Genomic DNA, 26,358 nt, shown 5'->3' on the forward strand with positions numbered 1-26,358 from the left:
CTCTGAGTCAAATTTCTGTACAGCTCTGTCCATAGGAAAACTAATCAAGTAGGAAGAACTGGCAAAACACGGTTTATTTAAATCTACCTAGTCTATCTCCTCGGCCTCAAATAGTGTTTTTTTAAGGCAGATTTAGATTAATTAAAAAGCATATTGTATATTTAAGTAACAATTAACCTTTTAAAAAAGAAGTATAATTGAAAGCGTATTAGAGCAGGTTTCAGGGACTCACAGCTGTAGGCCTCACCTCTTCGTGCCTGTTTGTGAAATGATATGGTTAGAATACATCATCTTTCTCTGATCTCCTTCCTGTTCCGCAATTCTATTACTAAAAACAAGAGCAATAATTTGAAATAAAATCTACCTTTCCTTTGGTCAAGGTGATTATCTACAAGGAATAGCCTTTTCAAAGGTGTAATGAAACTTTTAAATAATCAATTGCCTAATTCATTATTTCAGTAAGTTTAGGTTTTCACATTCAAACCGTGAGTTGCCTTACATCTAAGAGATATAATAAAATATTGGATTTGCTCACCTGGTTCAGCATTGCTCAATGCATTGTGCTGTAAGTAAGGAACACACAGGCTGAAAGACATAGGCCATTTCATGGTATTGATTTTACTGCGAGAGACAGCACAGGATATGTGCACTTCAATCCAAAAAATAAACCAAGCAGCTGGCTTCCTTGACTAAATAGAGCTCATAATTAGTTTGAGATTACCTCGAGCTTTGTCAATAGACATTCCTTCCCCGGCTGGCTGTCAATGCACTTCGGAGCTCAGTGAAAACTTTTTATGAAATACAATTTTCTTGTCAATCAAAAAGTTTTGCTCTTGTAAATTATCTTAAATTTCAGTGTTAAAAAAGAAAAACAAGGCTCTTTGGGGCTGAGAGCATTGTGGAAATGACCTGCTCATTTTGAAATGAGAAGCCAGTCTCACTTCACATGAGAGCTACTGAGAAAAACTAAAAGGTCACTTGCATCTCTGCTCAATCTTGTTTCATCTTTCCTGCCCTAACCCTTGTAATAAAGAATCTCCCAAAACTATTCTAGTCAAAGACCTATTTTCCAGTTTAAAATTATCTGCCCAGTGGCAGACAGAGATGCTGTAAGCCTCCCTGGAATTATACCTGGTCAAGCAGTTCCTACATGGTAGCTCCTATTTTTGACCTATTGGGAAATTAATATGGCATAAAAATCAATGTTTCACTTTAAAGGAAAAAAGGCTAGATGACCAGACATCAATACATTCCTTCCTGGATTAGACAATTCTCAAAGCACACCTAGCTAAATAAATTCCAACAGACATGTCCAAATGAGTTGGAGACATGCATGAGTAGGAGCAAAGAGAAAAATCTTGCTTGTTAAAGATCTCTGACTAATCAAGGACTCCTTTCTTGTTATAGTTTAAGAAAGAATTCAAGACAAAATGTGAGCAACAATTCTCAGTTTTGAATTTCATCCAAGTGCTTCAGATCATAAAGAATTCCTTAGGCTAAGAGAAGTAAAAACCAAAACAGACCAATGGCTGGAAACCTTTTGAGGCTATCAGGGTAACTATCTCAAGCAAGGCTCTTGAAGCTCAACTCAGACTGGCAGCTCAAAGCTGTATAGAAGCTTAAGTTCTACAGCTAGATAAATTGTTTCTCACTGCTGTGTGGGACACCAATTCCATATAATTTGGATGGGCTGGAACAGAATGCAGTTTCTTCTTAAGGGACAAAAAGTGACCTTAGGCTGCTTTTTCAGATGTCACAGTCCTGAGTTACCGAGATCAAAGCTTCACATTTAAAGAAATGATTACACTCCTCACTTTGCCAACTGATGTACTACTTATGCTAAACCACATGAAAAGAAATGCTCTAAAAATTCTCACGTTCTTGCATTTCGAACCCAATCCAAATATGAATCTCACTAAAAAGATAAGCATTGCTGCACATTTGCCTCTTTGCCTTGCCAATAGTTTCCAAATCCAACCAGTGTTTTGGTAATGAGAAAAGCAATGTTTTGCCTTCAGTGCTGTGTGAATTAAGGAAATACATTTACAGAGATCTATATAACTTTAAAAAAACAAGTTGGGGTTGAGGACATGACTCTTGGCTAAGGGATGTGAGAGTTTCAGAAAGTTGATGAAACTTGCATCAGGTCCACCATATCTTTTCAATAGTTCAGTCATACTATTTTTCCAGACTTAAATAAAATTGGAGAACGTTTGTAAATGATCATATAGGCAAGCTGGTGCTGGTCAGAGATCTGACTCAAGTAAATAAAGCACTGGAAATTTCTAAGATTGTAATACTATCTTAACTACTGTAGCATCGATAGAAACCACATGACGTGATGTGCTTCCTCACAGAATTATGAAGAAACAATTAGAAAGTTCTGCAATAAGAAAAACTGTATTCTTGCCTTGAATTCTTCAAATTAACCAATGGAGATGAAAAAAGGACAATTCTAGATCTAAAAGTCAAACAGCCAAATACAGTGGTACCTCAGTTCACAAGCACTACTCTTTGTGAACAATTTGGTTTGCAAACAGACGCGTTTGGCAAAATTTTGTCTGTGAAATCTGCATCAAGCGACCAACAAAACTGCAGCCATCTTGCCCATATGAACATGATTGTGGATATCTTTTCCAGAATCATGGAATGAATTAAATTCATGAACTGAGATGCCACTGTACAATGTATAGAGATGGACAGTGTACAATGACATCTTTCAGATAGTTGAGAAAATTTGGACTTATGAAATGTTTTTGTACACAATCTCCCTCCTCAGCACCCTGCCCGCCCTTCCATCAGAAACCCCACATTCTTGGGGGTTTTTTGTTTTGTTTTTTTTTGGTACCGGGGATCGAACTTGGGTCCTTGCGCTTGCACAGCAGGCGGCAAAACCACTGAGCTAAATCCCAGGCCCAGAAACCCAATATTCTTATGGCCTATTGGTAATTTTGTGTTCCTACTGAATTATACAACTTCATGAAGGTAGGTACCCTGTACTACACCTCAGAAGGAAAGTAGAAAGCACCACGGCAAAACCAAGAATTCAACAAATACTAGTTGGATAAAGGAATAGGTACAATAAAGACCAAAAAGGGAAGATTTTTCAAGAGAAACTGTAAAAGTATTTTAGCATGTAATGATTTTTTTTATCTAATATGACTCAAGAGAGTTCAATTTATAATAAAACTATAAAATGTTATTGTTGGTCACATGGGCTTTGGTCAGAGGGTGGGCAGACTCTTAAATACAAAATAAATCAAATAGAAATATGTTCATTAGATGGTAATTATAATAGGAGCCACAACAAGCTGAATTGTGTGACCAAGACATAATGTATTTACTATAAAGTTGTATTCATGAACAGAGTTCTATAAACAATAACATTTTATATCTTAATTGAGCACATAAAAATTCAAAATATATGAATTTTTAAAGCATTTTACAAAGACTATTTTAACCTATGAATTTAAAAAAATGAATCAAACTCTTCCTCTGAGATAAACTATTTATTTTATTTTATTTATTTCCAAAGTAGCTGTTTTAGTAATATTTGCTATGACACTGTAAAGAAATCTATCAGGAATTAGAAAGATATTTTGCTACAATGGAAGAACTATAGTATGTTTAAGAATTTCTGATAATACTGGTAGGGATAGTGCTTTAAATGAAAATAAGTCAAAAGAAACATAATTTTTAGATCAGTCAAGTGGACAGAGTAATAATAGTAAAGAAATAACACTTTAAAGAAGCATTTTAGTCTTTAGATGAAAAGAAATTGCAAGGGTAATTGAGACTTGCTACCCACAGTACTGCTGCCTAATGGCTGAACCAGACCCAAGTACAATGGACCCTAGACTTACAAACTCAATTCACTCCTGAAGGCTGATTATAACTCAAGTTGGTCAATTAAAGGCTCAGGCTCCTCTATACAGCCTTCAGAGTCTCTTCCCTGTATAATTTTAGGCCACACTTTCTTTTAGGCAGAGCGTAGGCATACTTAGAGATTGGCTCAGGATTTCTCAATTAACCCCACACAGAAAAGAATGTTGTAATGTTTGTTCCAGAACTCTTTAAGGGTTAATTTTGTATCTGAGACTATCTGGAAGCACAAATGGCCGGCATTTGGGTTGTAACTTAAAACTAAAATTCTGTTCGTAAGTTAAAACTAAAATTCTGGTTATAACCCAAGTTGTTCATATGTCAGATTGGTCGTAACCTGACCAAGGGTCCACTGTATAGAAGAAAACCACCCTCTATAATTCACTGGCAATTTTTATGAACTCTTTTTTTTTGGTTAAGGCAAAAAACATAATCACAAGTCAGCCCAAGGTGAGGTATCTTTGGAAAATTTAATTTGGACCATATTTTCTTTCCTTGCTGAAATCATCAAATATCCCCAGACATTTTGGGTTCTACAGCTTACAAAGGGGCAGTGGGTTTCTCACACTTACATATTGTACCGAACTTTCTATAGAAAGATAAGACAGTTTCCAACTTTGCTTGTATTTCCTTAAAAATGCTTTAAAGGTTCCTTATGATAAATGGCAAATAAAACAAAGTAAGGCTTTATTTTGTCCTTTTCCCCTTTTTATGAACTGTATGATGGAGGAAAAAGGAAGGAAGACTAGTTACACAGTGTTGGTAACCTGGGGACTCCTGCTGGTCCTCTGAGGCCCTGATGCATCCCTAACTGAGGGACCTGAGGTGGGCGAATGCTGAACAGCCACTACAGCATGTGGACTGACACAGTACGGGGGCACTGGGAGCTGCTCAGTGCTCACAGGGCTTCTGGCTTTCAGGAATACACACCAAAAGGACCAAACCATGACCATAGGTCTCTCACCTGGTACTACAGTACCACAGGTTTGTGTTTGGGCCTTACAATGTATACTTACAGACTAAATGTCTTTATTGAAAATAAAACAAGAAAAAAATGCCAGATTACTACAATGAAAATAAAAGCATTTATCTAATAAAACATGTTTTCTATGTCAGATGAACACAACTCCCTTGCAAGATAATCTCGGGAATGTATATTTGTCACTATTTATATATTTTTGCCTGGTGCACACATTTTTTAATTGAATCATCTAAACAGCTCTGTCAATTTTTCAACTTGTTTCATTAGGGGAAGAAAAGATAAGGCAGCCAATTTTAACTAATTTTGGTTGCAGAAAAACATCTCAGACATTAACCTTCATCTCTTCCAGAGTACATGATTAAAAGATAATCAAAGTGTCATCTCTTAACAGGAACTTAAGTAGCTATTGTCAATAACTATACCTCTACTAAATACAGGGCCCCTTTATAAATATAAAATTAAATTCTTCTGAGGAATAGGGTTGTGATTTTAGTTATGTGGAATTTACAATTTATCTTTATATTTTATAGTTTTAAAAAAGTGTGTGTCTTTGTTTCATATTCGTACATAAGTGACCTCTCATTTCAGCAGGCTTGCACAAACAGTTGGCAGACTGGGTTATTCAGCTTGTCTCAGAAAGGTGGCAGTCACGTGGCATGTGCTCTTAGAATCCTTGCAAAAACTCTTGCAGCTGGGTGACAATCTCTGTGTCCACTGTTTCCATGAGAGACTGGAAGCCTTGTTCTCCCAGGACCTCCTGCTGTGCCTTGAGTTTCTCATAGACGAACTGCTGCAGTGACACCGTATGCACAGGGTCCTTCAGGGCCAGCTGTGGGATATAGAGAAGAGCCAGACTGTGTCAGAGAAACAAATTTCTCTTACATATAACTTACTGTATTTCTTTGTAATCTCTTCCTCAATAACTAAATAGTTTCTGCCTCTCTTTTTACAAAGGATTCTAAAATGGTACGCAGTCAAGGTGGTATACACTATAATCTCTACTACTCTGTAGGCAGAGATAGGACAAGTTTTAGCTCTGCCTGGACAACTTAGAAACTCAGATCCTACTGAAAAAAAAATAGATGGGTCTGTAGTGTAGTTCAGTACAAAGCTCATTTCATTTCCTGGTACTGTGAAAAACAAGTCTCATGGTAAAAAATTTTACTCAATTAGTCCAACCTACCTTTTTCAGGGCCTACTGAATATAAGCTGTTCTGATTAGCCCGGTTTCCCAAGAACAGAGAGTTCATCCATTAAAGCATCAAATTCTAGTAGTAAGCATTTGAAAAGGAAGAGAACATGCTAAAGAATGTTTCAACACAATAGTCCTGAAATCTCCTTAGGACAATCAGAGGATCAATTGTGGCAACTCAGTAATGCCCTCTGGGTAAGAGGAGAAAGGGGCCTACCCTAGGCCGCTATGCTATTTATATTCATGTTCTTAGTTGAGAAAAAAACCTTTAAAACCAGGCATGGTGGCTCAAACTTGTAATCCCAGCATTCAGGCTGGTGTGAATTCAAGGCCTGTCTGGGGTACATGAGTTCAAGACCGGCCTGAATTATATAGCTAGACCTTATCTCAAAAAAAAAATCAATGATGAGAGGAGGTGAGCTGCTCCCAACACTCAGGAGGAGGCTTGCAGGCTGCCGTACCATCGTCCCCAGCACAGAGGAGGTGAGCAGCACTGGCACCAGCAGCACCCCACCCCCACCCTGTCGAAATGAGAAGACACATAAACAAGTCTCAAAGCCAGACTTCCAGATCACCTACAGCAACCCCAAAGGGAAAGGAGATGGAACACTCTGATACTCAACCACCTGGACTCCCTGAACTGGCAACAAAAGAGGATCTGGAAAAAATGAAATCAGAAATAATTTCTCAGATAATAGCAGAGATTATGCTCCTAGTACAAGACATGACTAACAAGTTTAGACAGGAGCTGAGGAACATGATGGAATCCCAACATAGGAAACAAATGGAATCCATAAAACAGATGCAAACAGATTTCCAGGACATTAAAAACTCTGTTGGAAGCTTACACAGCAGAATGAGCCAATGTGAGAACAGAATTTCAGATATAGAAGATAAGATTACAATTTGTGACCAGGAAAAGAAGAATTGTTTTAAAATTGTAAGGGACCACGAGAAATCAATCCAGCAGTCCTATATGCCTCTATCTGTATGTCAAATTCTTTTCCCCTGCTTGAGAAGTTTTCTGCCATCACTTCTGTGAACAGTTTTTTTATGTCATCTGCACTCTCTCCTGTTTCTTCATTGACTCTAACTAGCCTTGATCAAAAAAAACTACACACAGGCATATAATTGTTAAGATTCCAGAAACCCAACAGAAGAAAAAAGTTCTACAAGCAGTTAGAGACAAGAAACAAATTACATACAAAGGAAAGCCCATCAGAATCACAGCAGACTTCTCAACCCTCAAGGCAAGAAGAGCTTGGAGTGATGTATTTCAAGCCCTAAAGGAAAACAGCCCTCAACCCAGATTGATGTACCCTGCAAAACTATCTTTCAAAATTGATGGAGAGGGCCAGGGATTTAGCTCAGTGGTTTTGCCGCCTGCTGTGCAAGTGCAAGGACCCAAGTTCAATCCCCAGTACCAAAACAAAACAAAACACAAAACTGATGGAGAAATAAGATACTTTCATGACACAGAGCACCTTAAGAACTTCATGAATACCAAACCTGCACTCCAAAAAATTTTAGACAATAACCTAGGAAAAGACAACGAGGATCACAACCTCAGGAAGACCAGCAAAGTGAATCCATTGGGCATGACAGAAATTAAACACAAAGGGAGAGAATCCAACAAAAAGAAAAAGTCATGACAATGATAATTCAATATGTATCAGCTATAACCATCAATTTTAAAGGTCTCAATTCACCAATCAAAAGAAATAGATTGGGAGAATGGGTCAAGAAGCAAGATCCAACAGTATGCTGCATACAAGAAACACACTCAATTCAAAAAGAAACTTATAGACTGAAAGTTAAAGGGTGGAAAACGATACTCCATGTGACAGGAACCCAAAATAAAGTAGGAGTAGCTATCCTCTTTGCAGATCAAGTGGATTTCAAACAAAATCTGAAACACTTCTGGTCCCAAGAATTTCAGATAAGGGATAATCAACTTATATGTACAAATCTATTGTGAACATGTGTTTTCATTCATCTTAAGTAAAAACTTAAGAACAGAACTGTTGGTTCTTAAGAGTAATAGAAGAAATTTCTATATTGTTTTCCAAAATGGTTTTATCATTTTACATTCACACTAGCAGTATGAGAAAGTTCTAAGTGGTTCACACCAAAGCTGACATCTGTTCTTTTAAAACTTTTAACTTAATCTCCCTAATGAGTGTATAATACAATCTTGTTATTGTACTGATTAGTATTTTTCTGATTCTAGTGTTGCTCACCTTTCCTTGTGCTGTACTGGCTATTCATCATGTTCTTGTGACTACTTTTTAATTGGGTTGTCTATTAATGAGCTGTAAGAGTTCTTTATATATTCTGGTCATAGGTTATACACATTATAAATATGGTCTGTTTAAGGACTACTTTTCATTTTCTTAACAATGTCATTTAAAGTTCTAAATTTTGATGGAATCTCATTTATCAATTTTTTTCTTTTATACATCATGTTTTTGTATCCTAGGAAATTCTTGCCTACCCGAAATTCATGAACATTTTCCCTTATAATTTCTTCTTAAAGTTTTAGTTTTAGTCTTTTATATTTAGGTTCATAGATCCTTTCAAGTTATTTTTATGGAAATAAAGGGTTAATTTTTTTTTACATACGGATACCAGGTGTTCTAGTACCATTTCCTGAAAACACTATCTTTTCCTCTGCTCTTGAGTTTATGTTCTATAAAATGTTTATGTTAAATAATCTTTCAAAACTTAGTGGACCATATATGTGTGGTTCTATTTCTAGATTCTGTTTTATTCCATTGAACTATATGTCTTTCCTTATGCCAACACTGCCTTGTTTACTGTAGCTTTAGAGGAAGTCTTAAAATTAGGTAATAAATGTCTTCCAACACTGTTTTTTTTTTCTTTTTACTTTTCTAGGTCCTTTGTACTCCCACATAACTTAAATTTCAATATCCAATTCTTCATTTATAGCAAGTATACACAGACCTGAATTTTTATATATACCTTGTGTTTTCTAATCCTGCTAAATTCAAATACAAGTTCTAGGGGCTCCTAGAGATGTCTTAGTATTTTCTCTGTAGATGATCATTTCATCTACATATAATTTTACTTCTACCTTGACAATCCTATGCTAATTGTTTCTTTTTATTGCCAGACTATTTTGGTTTGGGCCTATGTTTCAAAGTTTAATGGACACATGAAGAGTAGGCATATCTGCCCATGTTCCTCACCATCTTAGGGAGAAAGCATCATATGTTTTCCATTCATGTAAGGCGTTTTTGCTGGAAGTATGGAGTACATGTCTTTTCTGTTAAGAAGGTTCTGTTCTACTTCTAGTCTCCTGATAGCTTTTACCATGAACAGCTGTAGAATTTAGTCCAATACTTTTTCTCCAACTACTGATAGGATCATATGGCTTTTTCCTTTCCTCTGTTAAAATGATGACTTTTGGGGTGAATCTTCCAATGCTGAACCAACATTGCCATCCCTATAATAAAATCACTTTCTACATACTCCCAGATCTGACTTCTAATAGTTTGTTTTGTTAAACAAATTTTTATTTATGTTCACACTTTTTTTTCTATTATCTTTATCCAGTGTAGAGTTTCTTCTTTTTTCTGCTTTAAATGTTTGATATAATTCATCAGTTAAAATGTATATGAGCCAGTTATTGTCATACAGGTAGGTTTTCAAGTTAGGAAATAGGTTTAATAGGTGCTATTCAAATTTTATATTTCCTCCAGAAATTTTATATTTCCTCCAAGGTCAGTTTCATTAATTTGTCTTCCAAGGTACTTTATTGAAGTTGTCAAATTTATTTCAAAAAAGATTTTTGTAATATGCTTTCTATATCCTTTTAAATTCTGTAAAATCTGTGGTAATGTTTTCTAAATTTTGATATTGTAATTACAAATGTATAATTGATAGTGTAATAGGAAGGTCTAAAGGAGTAGGGGAAATGGGAAGGGTAGGGGGAGGAGAGAAGGGAAAAGAAAAAATATGAGAAAAGGAAAAAAAAATAGAAACAAAATCTTTGCAAATAGGGAAGGATGGAGGGGTTAAAGGGAGGGCAAGGGAAGGGGAAAAAAATAAGAACCGAGATACTCATGTAAAGGTACAAGATCCCAATGATGAATGTAACTGTATTTTACACCTAAAATGTACCAATAAACTTAATGGAAAAAAATCAATGAATGAATGAATGAAAAAAGTTAAAAATTTTACTCTTCTTGCCTCATTGGGCTATTTGGAAAACAAAAGTAGTACAGTTAAATTAAAACAAACAAACACACTAATTCTACTTCCTAAAGATAATAATGACAAAATATTTTGAGTTCTGTGCTTTTGTTTCTGATACTGGGGATTGAACCCAGGGCCTTCAGAGTTACACCTCCAGCTTATTTTTTAATTTTCATTTTGAGATAGAGTCATGAGGAGTTTCCCTGCCTAGGCTCAAACTTGTGATCCTCCTGCCCTTTCAGAGTGCTGGGATTACTGGTGCTGGGATTACCTGTAATCTTCTTTTGGTCTTTTTTTTATCTTTGGCATACACACACACACACACACACACAAACCACATTATTAGTCCTACACTTTGCATTTACAATAAAAATTCTAACACATTTTAATCTATTAATGTAATAATTTATTAATTTAATCAATTAATCTATTAATAGTTTTTTAATGTTATAGCTATGTAAAAGTGATCACAGTACAGTGGTACCTCAGTTCATGAACTTAATTTGCTCTACAATTTTGGAAAAGATGGCCACATTTCCTGTTTTGTGAAAAAGATGGCCACAGTCATGTCTGTCATCTGATGCAGAGTTTGCAAGCAAAAACAAAATTTTGCCAAATGCTTGAGAACCAAATTATTTGCAAAGAAAAGCATTCATGAATGGAGGCACCACTGTATAATAAAATTTTAACTATGTAGTTAAAATAATATCAAATACCCTGCCACAAACACTGTTCCATGTTATTATGTCTACAGCCTTTCCTCTATAATTCAACTTATTTTCTTGGGATATCTATATCTATTTAAGAAAAATTACTACAATAAAGGACATAGACAAATTTTTTGACTCCTAAGACATAATATCAAGTTATTTTCTCTATAGTCTGTAACAATGTAAAAGGTATAAAAGTTTAAGAACCAAGAGAGATTATGTAAAGGTGTAAATTTCCAATGATGAATGTCATTATATTGCATACCTAAAATGTACCAATGATTAAAATGAATAATTGATAATGCAAAATAGGAAGAAAAGGTCCAAAGGGATAGGGGAAGTGGGAGGGGTAGGGGAAAGGAAAGAAGGGAAAGGAAAAATTATGAGAAATGGAAAAAAAGGAAACAAAGTCTTTATATAGGGAAGGGTGGAGGGGGTAGAAGGGAGAGCAGGGAATGGGGAAAAAATAAGAACCAAGATACATCATGTAGAGGTACAAGTTCCCAATGATAAATGTAAATGTATTGTATACCTAAAATGTACCAATAAAAGAATTTAAGGGAAAAAAAAGTTCTTAGCTTTTGACAGTGTTGTTACCATTAGTATGATTATTACTTAAATTCTTTATAATTTAATAACAGAAAACCTACCACTGTGGTAAGCTGCTCATTTATCTCCTTATCAATAATCATGCACATCTGCAAGCCTTAATTTAAGTACATAAGTTTTTGTGCCCAATATAGCTGAGTTACAGTCACAACTGTAACATGAATAGAGCAACATGAATAGATTTTAAAATAATGATTACAAACAGAAAATACAACTGAGAGGCAGAGACACAGGTCTAAGAAATTGAACCTAAACCCCTTATATGATTGAAACCTGGGAAATCCAAGGCATAGAATAATTCCAATACTTATTACTCTGGCAGACAGGTAGAAAAATACAAAAATGAACTTCAGACACCAAGACTTGGGTCCACAAGCCTGAAGACATTATTCTACAAAATGTATAGAAACTGAAGATAAACATAAAAATAATGCTTTCCTCATCTTTTGCAAAGGGGAAGAGGACCAAGATGGAGGGAGAGGAGGGGAAGAAAAAAAATAATTAAACTGTGTTATGTATGTATGTATGTACCAACTCCCCATGATGAATGTAATTATTATATACTGCAAACATGGACTAATAAAAATAAAAATTAAATAAAATGGTTCTCTTAACATGCACTAATGGTCGATATTATTTTAACTACTAAAAATCAGACCTTTCACTAAAGAGTATATAGACCTTTTTAAATATCAGGAATTACCTGTAACAAACTATCTGTTATGAGTACTAAGAAGTTCAGCTTGAAATTAATGTTCACCAAGTCCTTCCAACTCATGAACTATAGCTGTAATAGTGCCTACAGTCACCAGAAATAAGGCATGTCTCTGATATTTTCAAATAACTTAACTATTATCTTTGTACAAATAATGACCACATAACTTATAATAAACTTTATCTGATTTTACTGTGAAAAACTAGAGAATACCTACTAGGTTTACTAGGCACCTTCCCCCCATCCTACCCCTCTCCTTAGGGATGAACCCAAGGCCTTTACACAGAGCTACATCCTCATCCATTCAATGAGACAGGGTCTCACTAACAGTTGCCCAAGCTGATCAAAATTTGCAATCTTCCTGCTTCAGTCTCCTGGAATTGAGGGATTACAGGTGTGTACCACCATGTCTGGCTCTAGACAGTGTATTCTTGAGAAAGTAATTAGTTTTCTAATAATATTAAGTAAATTCTGTACCTGCTGTTGGAAGAAATATACCCACAAAGATAGATGTGATGGAAATTTTCACTTCCAAAATAACACAGTAAAATATTTTTCTAATTCTCATTATGCACAAAAAAACCCCCTGGACATTACATACAAAACAAACAGAAGAGGATTCTGAAAGATAGAGGGAAGGTAGTTAGCAATAGAGACTTCCAACACCTATAAACTCTACTTCAACACCTAAGCCCAGATTTCTTCTTGCCTCATACATCCATGCTTAGAACTTTAGAAGCCAAAAACCTGGAAATGCCCAAGAGCAAAGGCAAAAAGCTCCAACAAAAGTCTGCTCTCTCAAGACAAAGGACCAAAATGGGACAGCTCATGAAGAGAAAACCTTTAGACGATAACTGGTCTACTTCCACCTAACATCACAGAGAAAACTGTGCCCCGATGCCCAATGCCAGGCTGTTACAAGAATTTGATCCACTTTTCCCATAACAGGATTGGTAGAGATCACCAGGGAAGCATGGAGTCTCCTCTAACCCAGGAAGGTATCAGGGAAAGGACACATGGGAACTGGCTTTCTATACCCAGTGGCACATGCTTGTAATCCCAGCACTCTGGGAGACAGGGGCAGGAAGATCAAAAATTCAAACCCAGCTGGGGCAACAAAGCAAGCCTTTGTCTCAAAATAAAAAATAAAAAGGGCTCAGTGTGAGGCCTGGGTTCAATCCTCAGTACCAAACACACATACAAAATGTATTAAATAAAATTTAATCTCATACGCAATACCAAAAATGCCCATGTTTTAACAGAAAAACATCTGAAATACCAAAAGGAAGGAACAGAGGCAGGAGCGAAGTGGGTTTAACTTAAATGGGCAACAACATGAGGGATTCCTGTGATGGGAATACTCTGTATTTGGACTTTTATCAGTGTTAACATTCTGGCTGTGATACTGTGTATAGTTTTGCTATTTGTTATCATTGTAGGAGACTGAGTTAAAGGGTACATGGGACCCTCTATATTATTTCTTCTGCTAGCATGTGAACTTAAAAATAAAGGGTTTTTTTTCTTATTAATTAAATATAACTTGCTGGGGATTTAGCTCAGTGGTTCTGCCGCCTGCCTCGAAAGCGCAAGGTCCCGAGTTTGATCCCCGGTACCAAAAAAAGAATAAATATGACTTGTAGAATTTCTCTGCATCTGACTCATCCATGGTCCTGTCACCTACCAACCCAGTGGTTAAGACTATTGAATATTTGGAACTGGGAACAAGCGATAACAATATAAACCAACTACTTCCTATCTTATCATGCCTATTCAATTAAGGGGTCAGATTCTTGGAGCCCCTGTTCCCCCAAATGACACTTCCATCTGCCATAAAATTCTATTCAACAATTAAATTCCATGACAGCTATCCTAATGTTCATCCTGTTTCTGACATGGACACCTACAAATATTCAGCACCAATAAGCTTTTTTTGTTTTTTGGGTTTTTTTTTTGGTACTGGAGATCGAACTCAGGATCTTGCACTTGTGGGACAGGCAGCAGTACCAGTGAGCTAAATTCCCGGCCCACCAATAATCTTTTTAAAAGCACTTAAGACCCTTCCCCTTTTCCAGATACTTTTTATATTGCTCTTGTATCCCACAACCTTGCTGTAGTTGTTTAGTAATTCTAACAGACTATGTATGTATATATGAATTCCTCGGTATTTCCTAGAAATAGGTTCATGTCATCTGTAAATAAAGACAGCTTTACTTCTTCCTTTCATTTTTTTTCAATAAGCTTACACACTGGTGCACCTTTGAGGGTAGTAGATAAAATTTATGTTAAACGGGAACTATCTAAAATTATTCCTTCTTTTTTCCTGATACTAACTTGCAGTGAGGGGACCTAGAATTTTTTTTTTTTTTTTTTTTTTTTTACTTTTTTTCTCCATTAAGTTTATTGGTACATTTTAGGTATATAATACAGTAACATTCATCATTGGGATCTTGTACCTTTATATGATGTATCTTGGCTCTTATTTTTTCCCTATTCCCCTGCCCTCCCTTCCACCCTTTCCTATTTACAAAGACTTTGTTTCCATTTTTTTCCATGTCTCAGGACCTATTTCTGAATTTAGTTTGTTCTCCAGTGACCAGGTACATATGACAATATGACAATATACCAATAACTGTCCAGTGTATGTTTATAAAAGGATAAAAATCATTTAGCAATTTCAAATTATATACCACTGTCTTTGCCCCCAACTTAGAAGCTATGTTCCCAGAGAGTAGATGCACCACATGTAGTTTTTGTTTGTTTTGCTCCCCTCCCCCCGCCCCCGCACCGCCTCCCTCCAGTCTGGGGATTGAACTGATCAGGGCCTTAGCACTAAGCTACACCTCCAGCTTTTTGATTTTTTTCTTTAAATTTTCAGACAAGGTCATGCCAAGTCACTAAGTTTCCCAAGGATGGGCTTGAATCTGTGGTTCTTCTGCCTCAGGCTAACAGAGTGATGAGATTACAGGTGTGCACCACATCTGGCTCCATGTAGTTTTTAAGAGGCATAGTGATTATGCATTGCCTCTTCCAACCCACTATATAATAATTATAGACTGCCTGGAGTTTTCCTTCCTAATGTTTTTAGGATGCAGAAGAAAGTTAATTCTATCATCTAAAAATCAATAACAAACTTTCCTAAGTGATTTTTCATCTCTATTATCTTTATTACCATCTCACCTTTTGAGGGGTATGGTGTTACCTTTCCCTGAGTAACAAACTATGGCTCCATATTATCTCTATGATCTAGGGTATCAAATCCACATTCTAACTCAAATTTTCTCTTCTACTGTGAATGCACGATGAAATAACACACATGTGCATCACTTGCAGATACAACAATCATAATAGGACAACAGTCAATCTTTAATCTGCTTTAGTTTAGATTCTTTCTAGTCTTGTTCATGGATAGGAACACGTCACAATCCAGAGCTCAGTAATCTGGCAACTAACCATCAAGACTATATGGGGGGTGGCTGGGGATTTAGCTCAGTGGTTCCGGCACCTGCCTCGAAAGCGCAAGGTCCCAAGTTCGATCCCCGGTACCAAAAAAAAAAAGAGAGAGAAAAAGGAATATATAGAGGGTAGAAAAGGTAGTTTATAAGGCACCAACTTCCAAAGGTATCTGAATAATCAAAATAATATGGCATCACATGGCCAAAATCAAACATTATTCAGAGCAGGATTTGAAACTAGAAACTGGAGTTGTGTGTGTGTGTTTATGTTCTTATGAATACTGGGATTGAATCACTGAATTCCAGGTCTCATACATGCTAGATAAACACTTTTATCACTGAGCTATAGTCCCTAGACCTTTTTTTGAACTGCTTAAAAGGACCCAGGTTGGGTGTGGTGGAGCACACTTGTAATCCTAGCCACTTAGGAAATCAACACAGATGATTTTGTACAAGTTTAAGGCAGTCTGGGCAATTTTGAGAGCTTCCATTTCAAAATAAAATAACTAAAAGGGCTGGGGATATAGCTCAGTGCAGTGTGGACCCAACCCCCATTACCACAAAAGAGACAGGAGAGGGGAAAAAAAAAACAAGAACAAAGGACCCAGGCTAAATGGAACAAGTGGTATTCTGGATTGAATCCTGGAACCAGTAAAATCTAAGTCTGGAGTTTAGTTAAACTGGTTTCTTAGTTCTGTAAATGTGTCTTGTATATTTCTTAAATGAAACATAAAATATTAACATTAGGGGAAAACAGGCGTGGAGCATATAGAGACTATACTATCTGTGATACTTTTCTGTAAATCTAAAATTATTCTAAAATAAAAAGGTTATGTCACAAAACGGACTGAAGAATACAAAAGTACATCCATCTGTGGCTATTTGGTACAGGGAGAAGCTGCTCTAAAACTGAAAGCTTACATAAATGTTCAATTATACAATTTCTAAGTAGCTAGCCTGGCAAGTTTATTTCTGAGATGAGAAAAACTTGTGTCTCCAGCTTTGAGTGACATCTAAGATTGGTTTTCCTCAAGTTAATTATATAAGCAGAACTAGAAAACAGATTTCCGAATTTCTGGTTTTTTCTCTTTTCATTACTTCCATATGTGTAATGTCCATTCTGGCCCTCTAAGGAGGCATATGATCATTTAGGAAATATTTCTGTCAAAATAGTTAAAATAAAATTAGGTACCCAGAATTCCTGACTCTTGAGTAATACAAGGTCAGTGAATGGCCTGGCTCACTTGATTGCTTAGTTTTTAAATGATTACTTTAAGACAAATACTTTTGGAGTAACTGAAGCCTTTTCATATATGCTTCAACCCATACAGTGTTGTCTTTAAAGGAGGTCCAAGCTTTCAGCTCCCATCATATTACTTACTGGGATATATATCTCTTGCTGAGAAATTTATTTTTTGAAACAAACTTTTCCATTATATTTCACTGTATTATATAATCAGCAATTTCACCTAGAAGGAATTTTGGTTGCAAGCATTTTGAATAAGGAATGCTAACCCTGAACTAATTTTTATTTTTTTCATCTATTCTTATAAAGGAAAACTATCAATAGTTTTCTCTGTTTCATTCTTTTTTTAGGTTCTAGAATAGTTGAACTGTTACGGGATTATCAGTTTCTTAATTCGATAGGAAGGAAGCAAGGTACAAAGAAAAAGAAGGAATGAGGGAGGAAAAGAGTAAAGAAGGAGAAAAGGAAGACAAACTGCTGCTAAAGGATGTCATAAATGCATTTCAACTAAAATTTTAGAAGTGGCTGAATATTTAAATAAAACTACTTGTAATGAACATATCAAAATTATTAAAAATGCCTGTAATCCCAGCACTTGGGAGGCTGAGGCAGGAGGATTGCCATGAGTTCAAGGCCAAACTGGGCTATAGAGTTCAAGGTCAGCCTGAACTACACAGCAAGACCTTGTCTCAAAAAAAAAAAAACAAAAACAAAAAAACAAAAAAAAAACAATGTAAAAAAAAATTAAAAGAGGCTTTATTTTGGAGTGAGAGGGTGCTATAAAACATTTATTCCATGGTAATAAATCTGTTTCTACCTGAACCTAAGTTGACTTGGAAAAGGGATAATTAATATTTTATTAAAAAATTCTTCATTCTGACATTTTCCATTTATTAGTTTAGAGCTGCAATATAATATATCAAGAATCAGAAAGATCATGTGCCCTAATCCTTAAAGTTTTATATTTATATTCATTTCCTCGTCCTTTGATTAGATCAACTAGTTTTGTCTGTTTTATTGATATTGATATTTAAGAAAAAAAAAACTTTTACTCATCAATTTTAGTATTTTCTGCCCCCAATTCATTATAAAAAAAATAATGCTTTTAGTTTCCTACAGTTGACTTTTTTCTTTCTCTCACATTTTGAAATGAGTTCTGGGTGCATTTGCTTTTCTTTTTTTTTTCTTGTTTGACAAAAAAACGATTTAAGATTATGAATAACAGTTGTGCTCATGTTTTTCACATGTAAAAATCTCATTGTTATACATCATCTAGTTAAAAACTGAAGATTCCCTTTCAAAATACTGCTTAAAAACCTTTAAGTGACCAATATTTTTCTCAATGTTTAATTTCTATTTTACTTCATTGTTGTCAAATAATATGGTATAAACAGTTCCATTTCTACTCTGGGAAAACAGTGCCTTCCTTTGTGAGAATAAATATGTGCTCAGTTTTTGTAAATATTTCACATACATTTACATATTCCAGTAATAAAGTATATATAACATACAAAATTAAGTTTATTGATTATATTATTCAGATCTGACACCAAGTGCTCATTAGATCTTTTTTCTTTTTGATCATCTTAGATTCAACTAAACATAGAGAATCACAAGGGTATCACTGGCTAATCTTAGTCACAAGCTTATTCAGAAAGCTGTGAGAATGATAAAATACCATAAATAGGAAATGTAGAGAAAAGCAGGATAAATATTGTACCAAAAAATTGTTAGAACCCTATAAAAATGTGCTGACTTTTGAGATGATTCTTTACACAGTTTGTGAGAGTATATTTACTATGAACCAATTTTAACAATAAATTAAGAGTTAGTTTCTTTCGATTTCTAACAATAGGGCAATCTCTTTACATTAAAACAAAAACCAACTTAAACATATAACTACATTAATAGATAACAGAAAAAATGTTTTCCTTTCATTCATCTTATCATTAAAGTAAAATAACTACTTAACAAAGTATAATAGGATATTTAGATGTGCCATTTACGTTGTGATTAAATTAGAAAATAGCAGTCATCTAGATATCTGTAAGTATTCTACCCAATGCCTTTGATTCTATTACTCCTTCTCAAAAATATAATTAATATTCATTCTTATTTATTTTGTGCGAGAATATACTATAAAACTATATGCTACAATACACAGATCCTATTATGTATGGAGATAGGTGATGGAAAGAGAGAAAGAAAGAAGGAAGGAAGGAAGGAAGGAAGGAAGGAGAGAGGGAGGGAGGGAGGGAGAGAGAGAAAGAAAGAAAGAAGAAAGAAACAGTGAGAAAAATCAGATGAGATTTCTATTTGCAATCTAAATGTCATCTTTGGATACAATATCTGAGTTCTCTGAATATCATTTATTTCAGCCCATAAGCTTATTAATAAGGTTGAGCAATGTGAAAGCTTCAAATGTGAACCATCCATAGGAAACACCTGCTTGCTTCTATCTCCTTATTGCTCCAATGCCTCTGTAGTTGAAGGAAACTAGGTCATTGTGCAAATCTTATGAGACATTCAAGTCTCTTGATAAAATGCTCCACAAGGTCAAGCAATCTGATGAAGCACTGAAAAGTGCAAGTACTATAAAGAGGAAATGTTGAATGAGAATCTATAGAAGTGAGAAAGTTTAATGAGTCAGTCAGTGCCTTCAATCTCTTTCAAAAACTGGGACCACTACTTCATCAAATTGTAAATCAATCATTTATAAAATGACAGAATATGATGGGGATGAATAGAAGAACAAAAACTTTCCACCTTGACCATCTGCAGATAAGAAACTGCCATATTTTAAGACCTGAATTAACTCACTACTTCTGGGAAGGGAAATACTAGTTCTGTGGCTTAACTTTGCTGTAAAACATGCAATGATCTCATATACACATATTTTTAAATAAGGTGAGTATTTATTTTAGTAGGCAGTCTTGGCACAAAACAAAGAGCTCAACCACAGTGCCTCCACTACTGAGTAATCTACATAAGACAAATGAAAGGCTGAGGAAGGTGGGCACTGTGATTAACAAAAATGTAAACTATGACAATTACTTAGAAAACACTAAGAATTTCAAAATATCTGCCACACTATTTACTATTCATCATTGTAGTTTAAGTTTCAAAGAATTAAAGTTATCAAGATTTGGTTCACATAAAAATGAAGTAACCACAGCCAGTACTCTTGGAATTCAACACTACAAATGAGTTTGCACCAACTTCTGAAAACTAGCATTGCTTTTTGTTCAAGAAAAAATTCATAGTGAAATGAGAAAAAGATCAATTTCCAAACCAATTACAAAACCACTGTTAGTCAACTGGTACATATGACTCACATGACTAAAAAAGGTCAGCTTCCTCAAAAAAGGTCATCCATTTCCAGTTCTAAGTCAATATCTCATGTTACTGCAGACACGGATCTAAGAAATTTGCTACTGGTAGTAATTCAATGAAAAGTTACTGAGGATTCACTTGGTATAATTCTAAGTTCAGGGATTCAAAGATAAAATAAATTGTGTTTCCTGCATATGAAGTTTACTTAAAAAGGGGGGAAAGATGAAAGGTAATAGGAAAATTAGTCATCCAATGAAAATTTTTACATTAAATGGTAAAAAGCAGCTGCATTTTACTGCAGTTGAGACAGATACTGCATGTGTGAGAAAGCAGACAGTAGGAGATAGCAGGAAGGAGAAAGGGGCCAAGAAAGAGAAAAAAAGATAGGCCTCTGTTAGGTCCACGGAAGCAACATGGATATGTGGACACATCCAACTGGGCAGAAGTTGTAAATCTGCAGTTAAGTGACTAGTGAAGTGAAGATGGGGAGAGTAGGCTGAGATCTTAAATAGGAAAATACCATGGAGACCTCTTCCTTACAGCATACAGTCTGGCGTAGTATAATCTTGCCAAAAGTTTTCTATTCTGCTTTTGAAAAATTCAATAAAAAAAAATTTGTTTTTAACTTATTTTTAAATACATACACATCTGGTCTATGATTTTTTAAAATGACAAAGTGAAAAGATTTCCTTTTATTTAGAGAAATTCTGACAAGATGCATTATGATTTTCTGAATAGAACATAATTTTGTTTACCAAAGCCAAAGCCATTTATAACATCCATCTATAGTGATTTGAATAAAACCTCTATAAGGACATTTGGTGCAGTGGGCTCTCTGCATGACAGCTTATTAGAGATGATAAACATTGAGGACTGATAGAAAGGGTGCGTGGTTAACAACTGTAGAGTTTGTAGAAATGTACAAAGGAAATAAAAGAGCCTATAGTGTAAAAATCAGGTTGCCCAATAGTCATTTTCTTAAATAAAAAAGGACAAATACCTATGTCTGTCTGGCTGTCTATCTATAACTTCAGGTATGAAGGGAAAGAGAAGAAACAGTAAACAAAAGTTTTCTACCTATAAAATGTGCATGTAACTACAAAAATGTACACATGATATTTCTGGAATTTAGGGTTCATACAATACCAAGTTTCAAATGGTAACAGAAGATTCATGGCTTGCTGTGATTTATGAAGCTATGTTAAGTGAATTCATGGTAATAATCTTTTCTATAATACAAATCTGACCATGTCACTCCCTTGATGACAACTTTTTTCTTAATAATTTTTCAATAGAGAGCTATAACTACCAAACTCCAAATCCCTCAGTGTATTAGTTTCCTGTGGGTGCTGTAACTATTACCATAAAATTAGTAGCATAAAACAATATAAATTTGTTATCCTACAGTTCTATAGGTTAGAAATCCAAAATACATTTCACAGAGTTAAAAGTCAAGGTGTTGCAGCCTCTTTCTATTCTGGAAGCTCTGCAGAAGAATCTGTTTCCTTGTTTTTTCCAGTTCCTAAGCTGCATTCCTTGGCTTACAGGCACCTCCCTTCACCTTCAAAGGCAGCAAGAATAGGATGAATCCTGACATTGTGTAATTCTAACTCTTATGTCTTCCTCTTCCATTTTTAAGGATTCTTGTGATTACAAATGTACCTGCCTTGATAATCCAGGATAATTTCCCTTACAATAAGCAACTTTAAATCTATTTTGTTACTGATTAAGTAAAATTTACAGGAGACCAGTTTTGGGCTGTTCCTCAATTAGGCCCCAACAGATCAGACCAAAGGAAAATGGAGTCACTCATGCATGGTGCCACTTACATGAAGTTAAAACAGGCTACTTTCCCAAAAAACATAATTACAGTGACTAATCAAAAGGGGCAAGGGATTTAGCTCAGTGGTTCCACTGCTTGCCTCTCAAGCACAAGAACCTGAGTTCGATCCCTGGTACCAAAAAATGCGGGGGGGGGGGGCAGTAAATCTGAGATGGCATGATAATAAAGCAACTTTCCTTTAACTCATACAAGGAAAGTAACAGGATATTAACCGAAGTGCTTTTGTACTGTGTAGTTTCCTTGTTCCAGCTGAAGCCACATTACAAAAATCACCTATTCTGTCATTCCTAGTTCCTGTTTATTTTGTAGACTTGATGCCATCTGGTTTACAAAGAGCTAATAAAAGCCAATTTGTTGAAATTTTGTTCTTTTGACATATGTAATATAACCTATTTACAGGTTGCAAGGATGAAGACTGGACCTCTTTGGGGAATGGTAGGGATAATTCAACTACTAAATATATACAAGGCCCTCCACAACCCAGCTGCTATTAGGTGCACAAAGTAGGCACCTAATAAATATTTCTTGAATGATACTCTTGCAACCATCCATTGCTCAATGAAATAAGACAAATAACTACTTGTACAATCTAATCTCAAAACTATAACAAAACACGACTGGCTTTAATTCAGGGTTTCCTCAAACTTGGAACTATTAAATGTTTTTGGATGGATGATTCTTTGGGGGTTTTGCAGGGGAGTGCTTTCCTAAGTAACTGTCAGATATTTAGAAATATCATTAGCTCCTATCCATTCATACCAGTAGAACACCCTGCCCTATGTTTTACAAAAGTCTTCAGACAATGTTGTTAAGTCCTCATGGGGACAAAATAACATTCAGTTGAGAACCACTATTAAGAAACTTTCTCTTCAGGGTGACAAGCAGCTCTCACCCCTCAGAACCTCTAACCAACTCACTGCCACAAACACAACCCAGTATCGGAGGGGTGCTAAGGAAAGGCAAAGAAAGTGTCATTTCTGAGCTGAATGATGGCAACACTACAGAAAAAAGAAGAATGTGGAAAGGGACCAAAGAAAACTTTTTGCCCCACCTATACAAAAATTGCATAGCATGATACCTTGTAGCCCCGATTTGCACAAGGAGACTCAGGAAATTGGTTCCCCAGAGGCTGAGGTCAAGCCAAGCCAACCAAAGGCCAGACTAGAGAAGAGGGAAAAGAAGACAGCCACAGAGAGTGGTCCAAGCCTTGGCCGGGAGAGGAAAAGAAAGGCTCAAGACAATAAGTCAGCAGAGAAGAATGAAAAGGAAAAATTACTTCTTACCAATGCAGAATTTGAGGAGATTGTCCAGATTGTGCTATGCAACTCCTTCAAGGAGTGCTTGGAGACTTCCTGCATAAACCCTACAGTGTGTATCCGCTCAGACAAAGAAGTAGAAATTGCTGCTTCTGCTGCTACTGATAATGATAATGCCAGTGGGGAGAAAGTAATGGTACCTCAGGTGCCAGAGATTACAGCTACTCTGGAAGATGAAGTTACCCCTGAGATAAGGGCATCTAAGCCAGGCCAGGCAATTCTTGTACCCTCTGAGAAGAAACTTGATAGACTCTACTTAAGCAAAAGAAAGAAGGAAGCTCGTCATTGTGTAGTCTGGGTTCAGTGTTCCTCTTCAAACTATAAAAAAATGGAGGCAGCTGTGTACAAATATGGAGCCCTCAGTTCTCCCAGACAACTGGTTCTGTCACCAGAATACAGACTTGAATTACAATTGCTGTGATATTCCTGAGGAGACCTGGACACGGCATTAGAGTGAAGTGGTCTACGCCTCCTATGTCCCAGGATCCATCGTCTGGGCCAAGCAATATGGTTAACCCTGGTGCTCAGGCATGATAGAATCTGATCCTGACCTGGGGGAATATTTTCTTTTTGCTTCTCATCTTGATTCTATGCCGTCTAAGTACCATGTGACATTTTTTGGAAAAACAGTTTCTCATGCTTGAATTCCAGTGAACATGCTAAAGAATTTCCAAGAGCTATCCCTGGAGCAAACGGGTGAAAAAGTGCAGGAACAGGGACTACATCCAGAAACTAGAAGTAGCCATAATAATGGCTCACAAAGCACAGCATTCTGGCATTCAGGACCGGGTTAACTTGTTTGGTTTCTGGAGCCGATACTGTGGATCTGACAGCAATGAAGAAAGAAGAGACTTAACACTGCCTGGGACTAACAGCTCCGAGTCCTACATGGAGAAAGAAGAGGAAGAAGAATTAGAGAAGGAGGAGAAAGAGAAAAAAAACCCAATTTTGCCTGGTCCCAAGTCAGCTAAGATAAAGACTAAAAACCCCAAGCTGAGAGGTGAGGCAGATATGGCAGATGGACAAGACAAGATCCTGAAAAAGAAGGTAACCAAGAGACGTCCACAGTGCCCACTGTACCCATAATGGAAATGAAAGAAGGGGAACGGAATCCAGATCTGGACCAGCCAGGATCTAAGAAAAAACTTCAAGTTCCCCAAAGCAAGACCTCAGTAATCATCCTGTCTGAAGAAAAAGAAGTTAGAATTGTGCCAAAGGGCCTCACCCCACCAGCTCATCATGAGGCCTCTCCTTTGGAGAGGAAAGAAAAGTCTAGACCCCAAGAGCCACTGATTCTGGAAACTGGAAGTGTCTGCCTTGAAGATGAAGCATCCAGTGACCTGGACCTGGACCAAATCATGGAAGATCTTGGAAGAAAGTCAGAAGAAAGAGGGGAGCTGTGAGACTGAGATGATGCAGGGGCATTCTCCATGGCCTTCTTTGAGAAATAATGATGTTCTCCTGCCCTCCTCTTGTTCTCTCTAAAGTAATAGGAAGAACCTTTCAGTTCAGTCCCTGAGACGTTCCTAAGTGTTTGGGTTATTAATTGGCTACAAAGTTCAAGAGCTCCGCAGTCTATGTCAATAAAGTGGGTTGCATGCATAAAAAAAAAAGAGAGAGAGAGAACCACTATTAAATAAAGACCTTTCCTCTTCTACTGTCTGTATTTAGGAAATAACTGTGTTTAATTCACATAATGACATAAAGCCATTTTGAAACTCAGTTTCTTTATTGCAGGAAAGAAATTAACTCTGGTTCAAAGAAGGTTATAAATAACACCTAGGTCATTTCTATAACAAAAGCTTTCTTCTTTTATATGTATTATTTTAAAGTACTTTACTTCAAAGAGACATTTCTTATAAACCAGATGACTTATTAACATGATCTTCAATACCCTGCACATATGAAATAGAAAATAGGACAGAATTATGCAAAGCTATTTTAAAGTCTATTGTAGATTATTTTACCTTGTTAAGATTTATGTAAAAATTATATAAAGAGGCTACTGACTTTAGTTAATAAATCCCTTTTCAGAAGTGATCATTTACTTGTGAACATATTACTTTTTAACTCAGTAGAAATATTCTTTCTCATATTTTCCATCTGACTCTGAACTATAACAGCACATTTCAGTTTTTGATATGTTATGTCTTGATTCATACCATATAGTTCAGATACCATAAAGAATTTGTTTTGATGTGGTGCTTTTAAGAGTTGTATTATTTGACTGATATGAGATGTAATCTAAAAGGAAAATATACCTTTAATGCTTAGCATTTCAATAGCTTAAGATTTTGTGTCTCTGACTTTAAAACAATATTGTTCTTGCTTTATTTTCCAATAAGTATAAATATTTAGACACAATGTTTATTGTGTCTATTTATATAACACTGAATGTTCTGACCAAATGTCTTCAGGAACCTCACTAATGAGTGTTAAAGTACATTGTTAGATCATAGACTACAATCTGGAGTTTCTTAAAGAAAGATATTCTATTGATTAGCCCTGTGACAAGAGCCTAGCTATAAGAGAAAAAGAAGAAAAGAAAAACACAAATAGCTGGCACTCATCCTCAATCTATCAAAAAGTCCAGATGAATTAAAAATTTAAACAAACTTTAAAAACACAAGAAATTATGTTTTTAAGCCAAGTGTTGAGGCACAAACCACAATCCAAATATTCTGCCTTTGAGGAGGTAGGAGGTTGGAAAGTTCAGCCTGGGCAACATACTGAAGCCCTGTTTCCAAAAGAAGAAAGAAGAAAGGGACAAGATGGGAGGGGAGGGGAGGAAGAAAAGGCTGGTGATGTTTTGCCAGCCGTGGGATCAATCCTCAATATGAAAAAAAAAAAGTCTTGAGAT

The 26,358-nt window shown here is 35.9% G+C and overlaps 1 protein-coding gene and 1 pseudogene across 4 annotated transcripts in view; one reads left to right on the forward strand and one right to left on the reverse strand.

The window, feature by feature from the left end:
- Positions 1–4,333: 4,333 nt before the first annotated feature.
- The window catches only part of Ipo11 (importin 11), a 213,613-nt gene continuing 191,588 nt past the window's right edge, over positions 4,334–26,358 (reverse strand). For all 4 annotated transcript variants that reach the window (XM_021242972.2, XM_087189573.1, XM_013078962.3 and 1 more), the window contains one exon: positions 4,334–5,693. In XM_021242972.2, coding sequence (XP_021098631.2) covers positions 5,529–5,693 — 165 coding nt within the window. In that variant the 3' untranslated portion in view covers positions 4,334–5,528. The remainder of the gene's footprint in view (positions 5,694–26,358) is intronic.
- On the forward strand, positions 23,169–24,901 carry LOC106010917 (zinc finger CW-type PWWP domain protein 1 pseudogene; annotated as a pseudogene).

This window comes from Heterocephalus glaber, unplaced genomic scaffold (assembly GCF_053883595.1).
Source record: "Heterocephalus glaber isolate CG9 unplaced genomic scaffold, H.glaber_assembly_v1.0 deba00001543, whole genome shotgun sequence".
Classification (NCBI taxonomy): Eukaryota; Metazoa; Chordata; class Mammalia; order Rodentia; family Bathyergidae; genus Heterocephalus; species Heterocephalus glaber.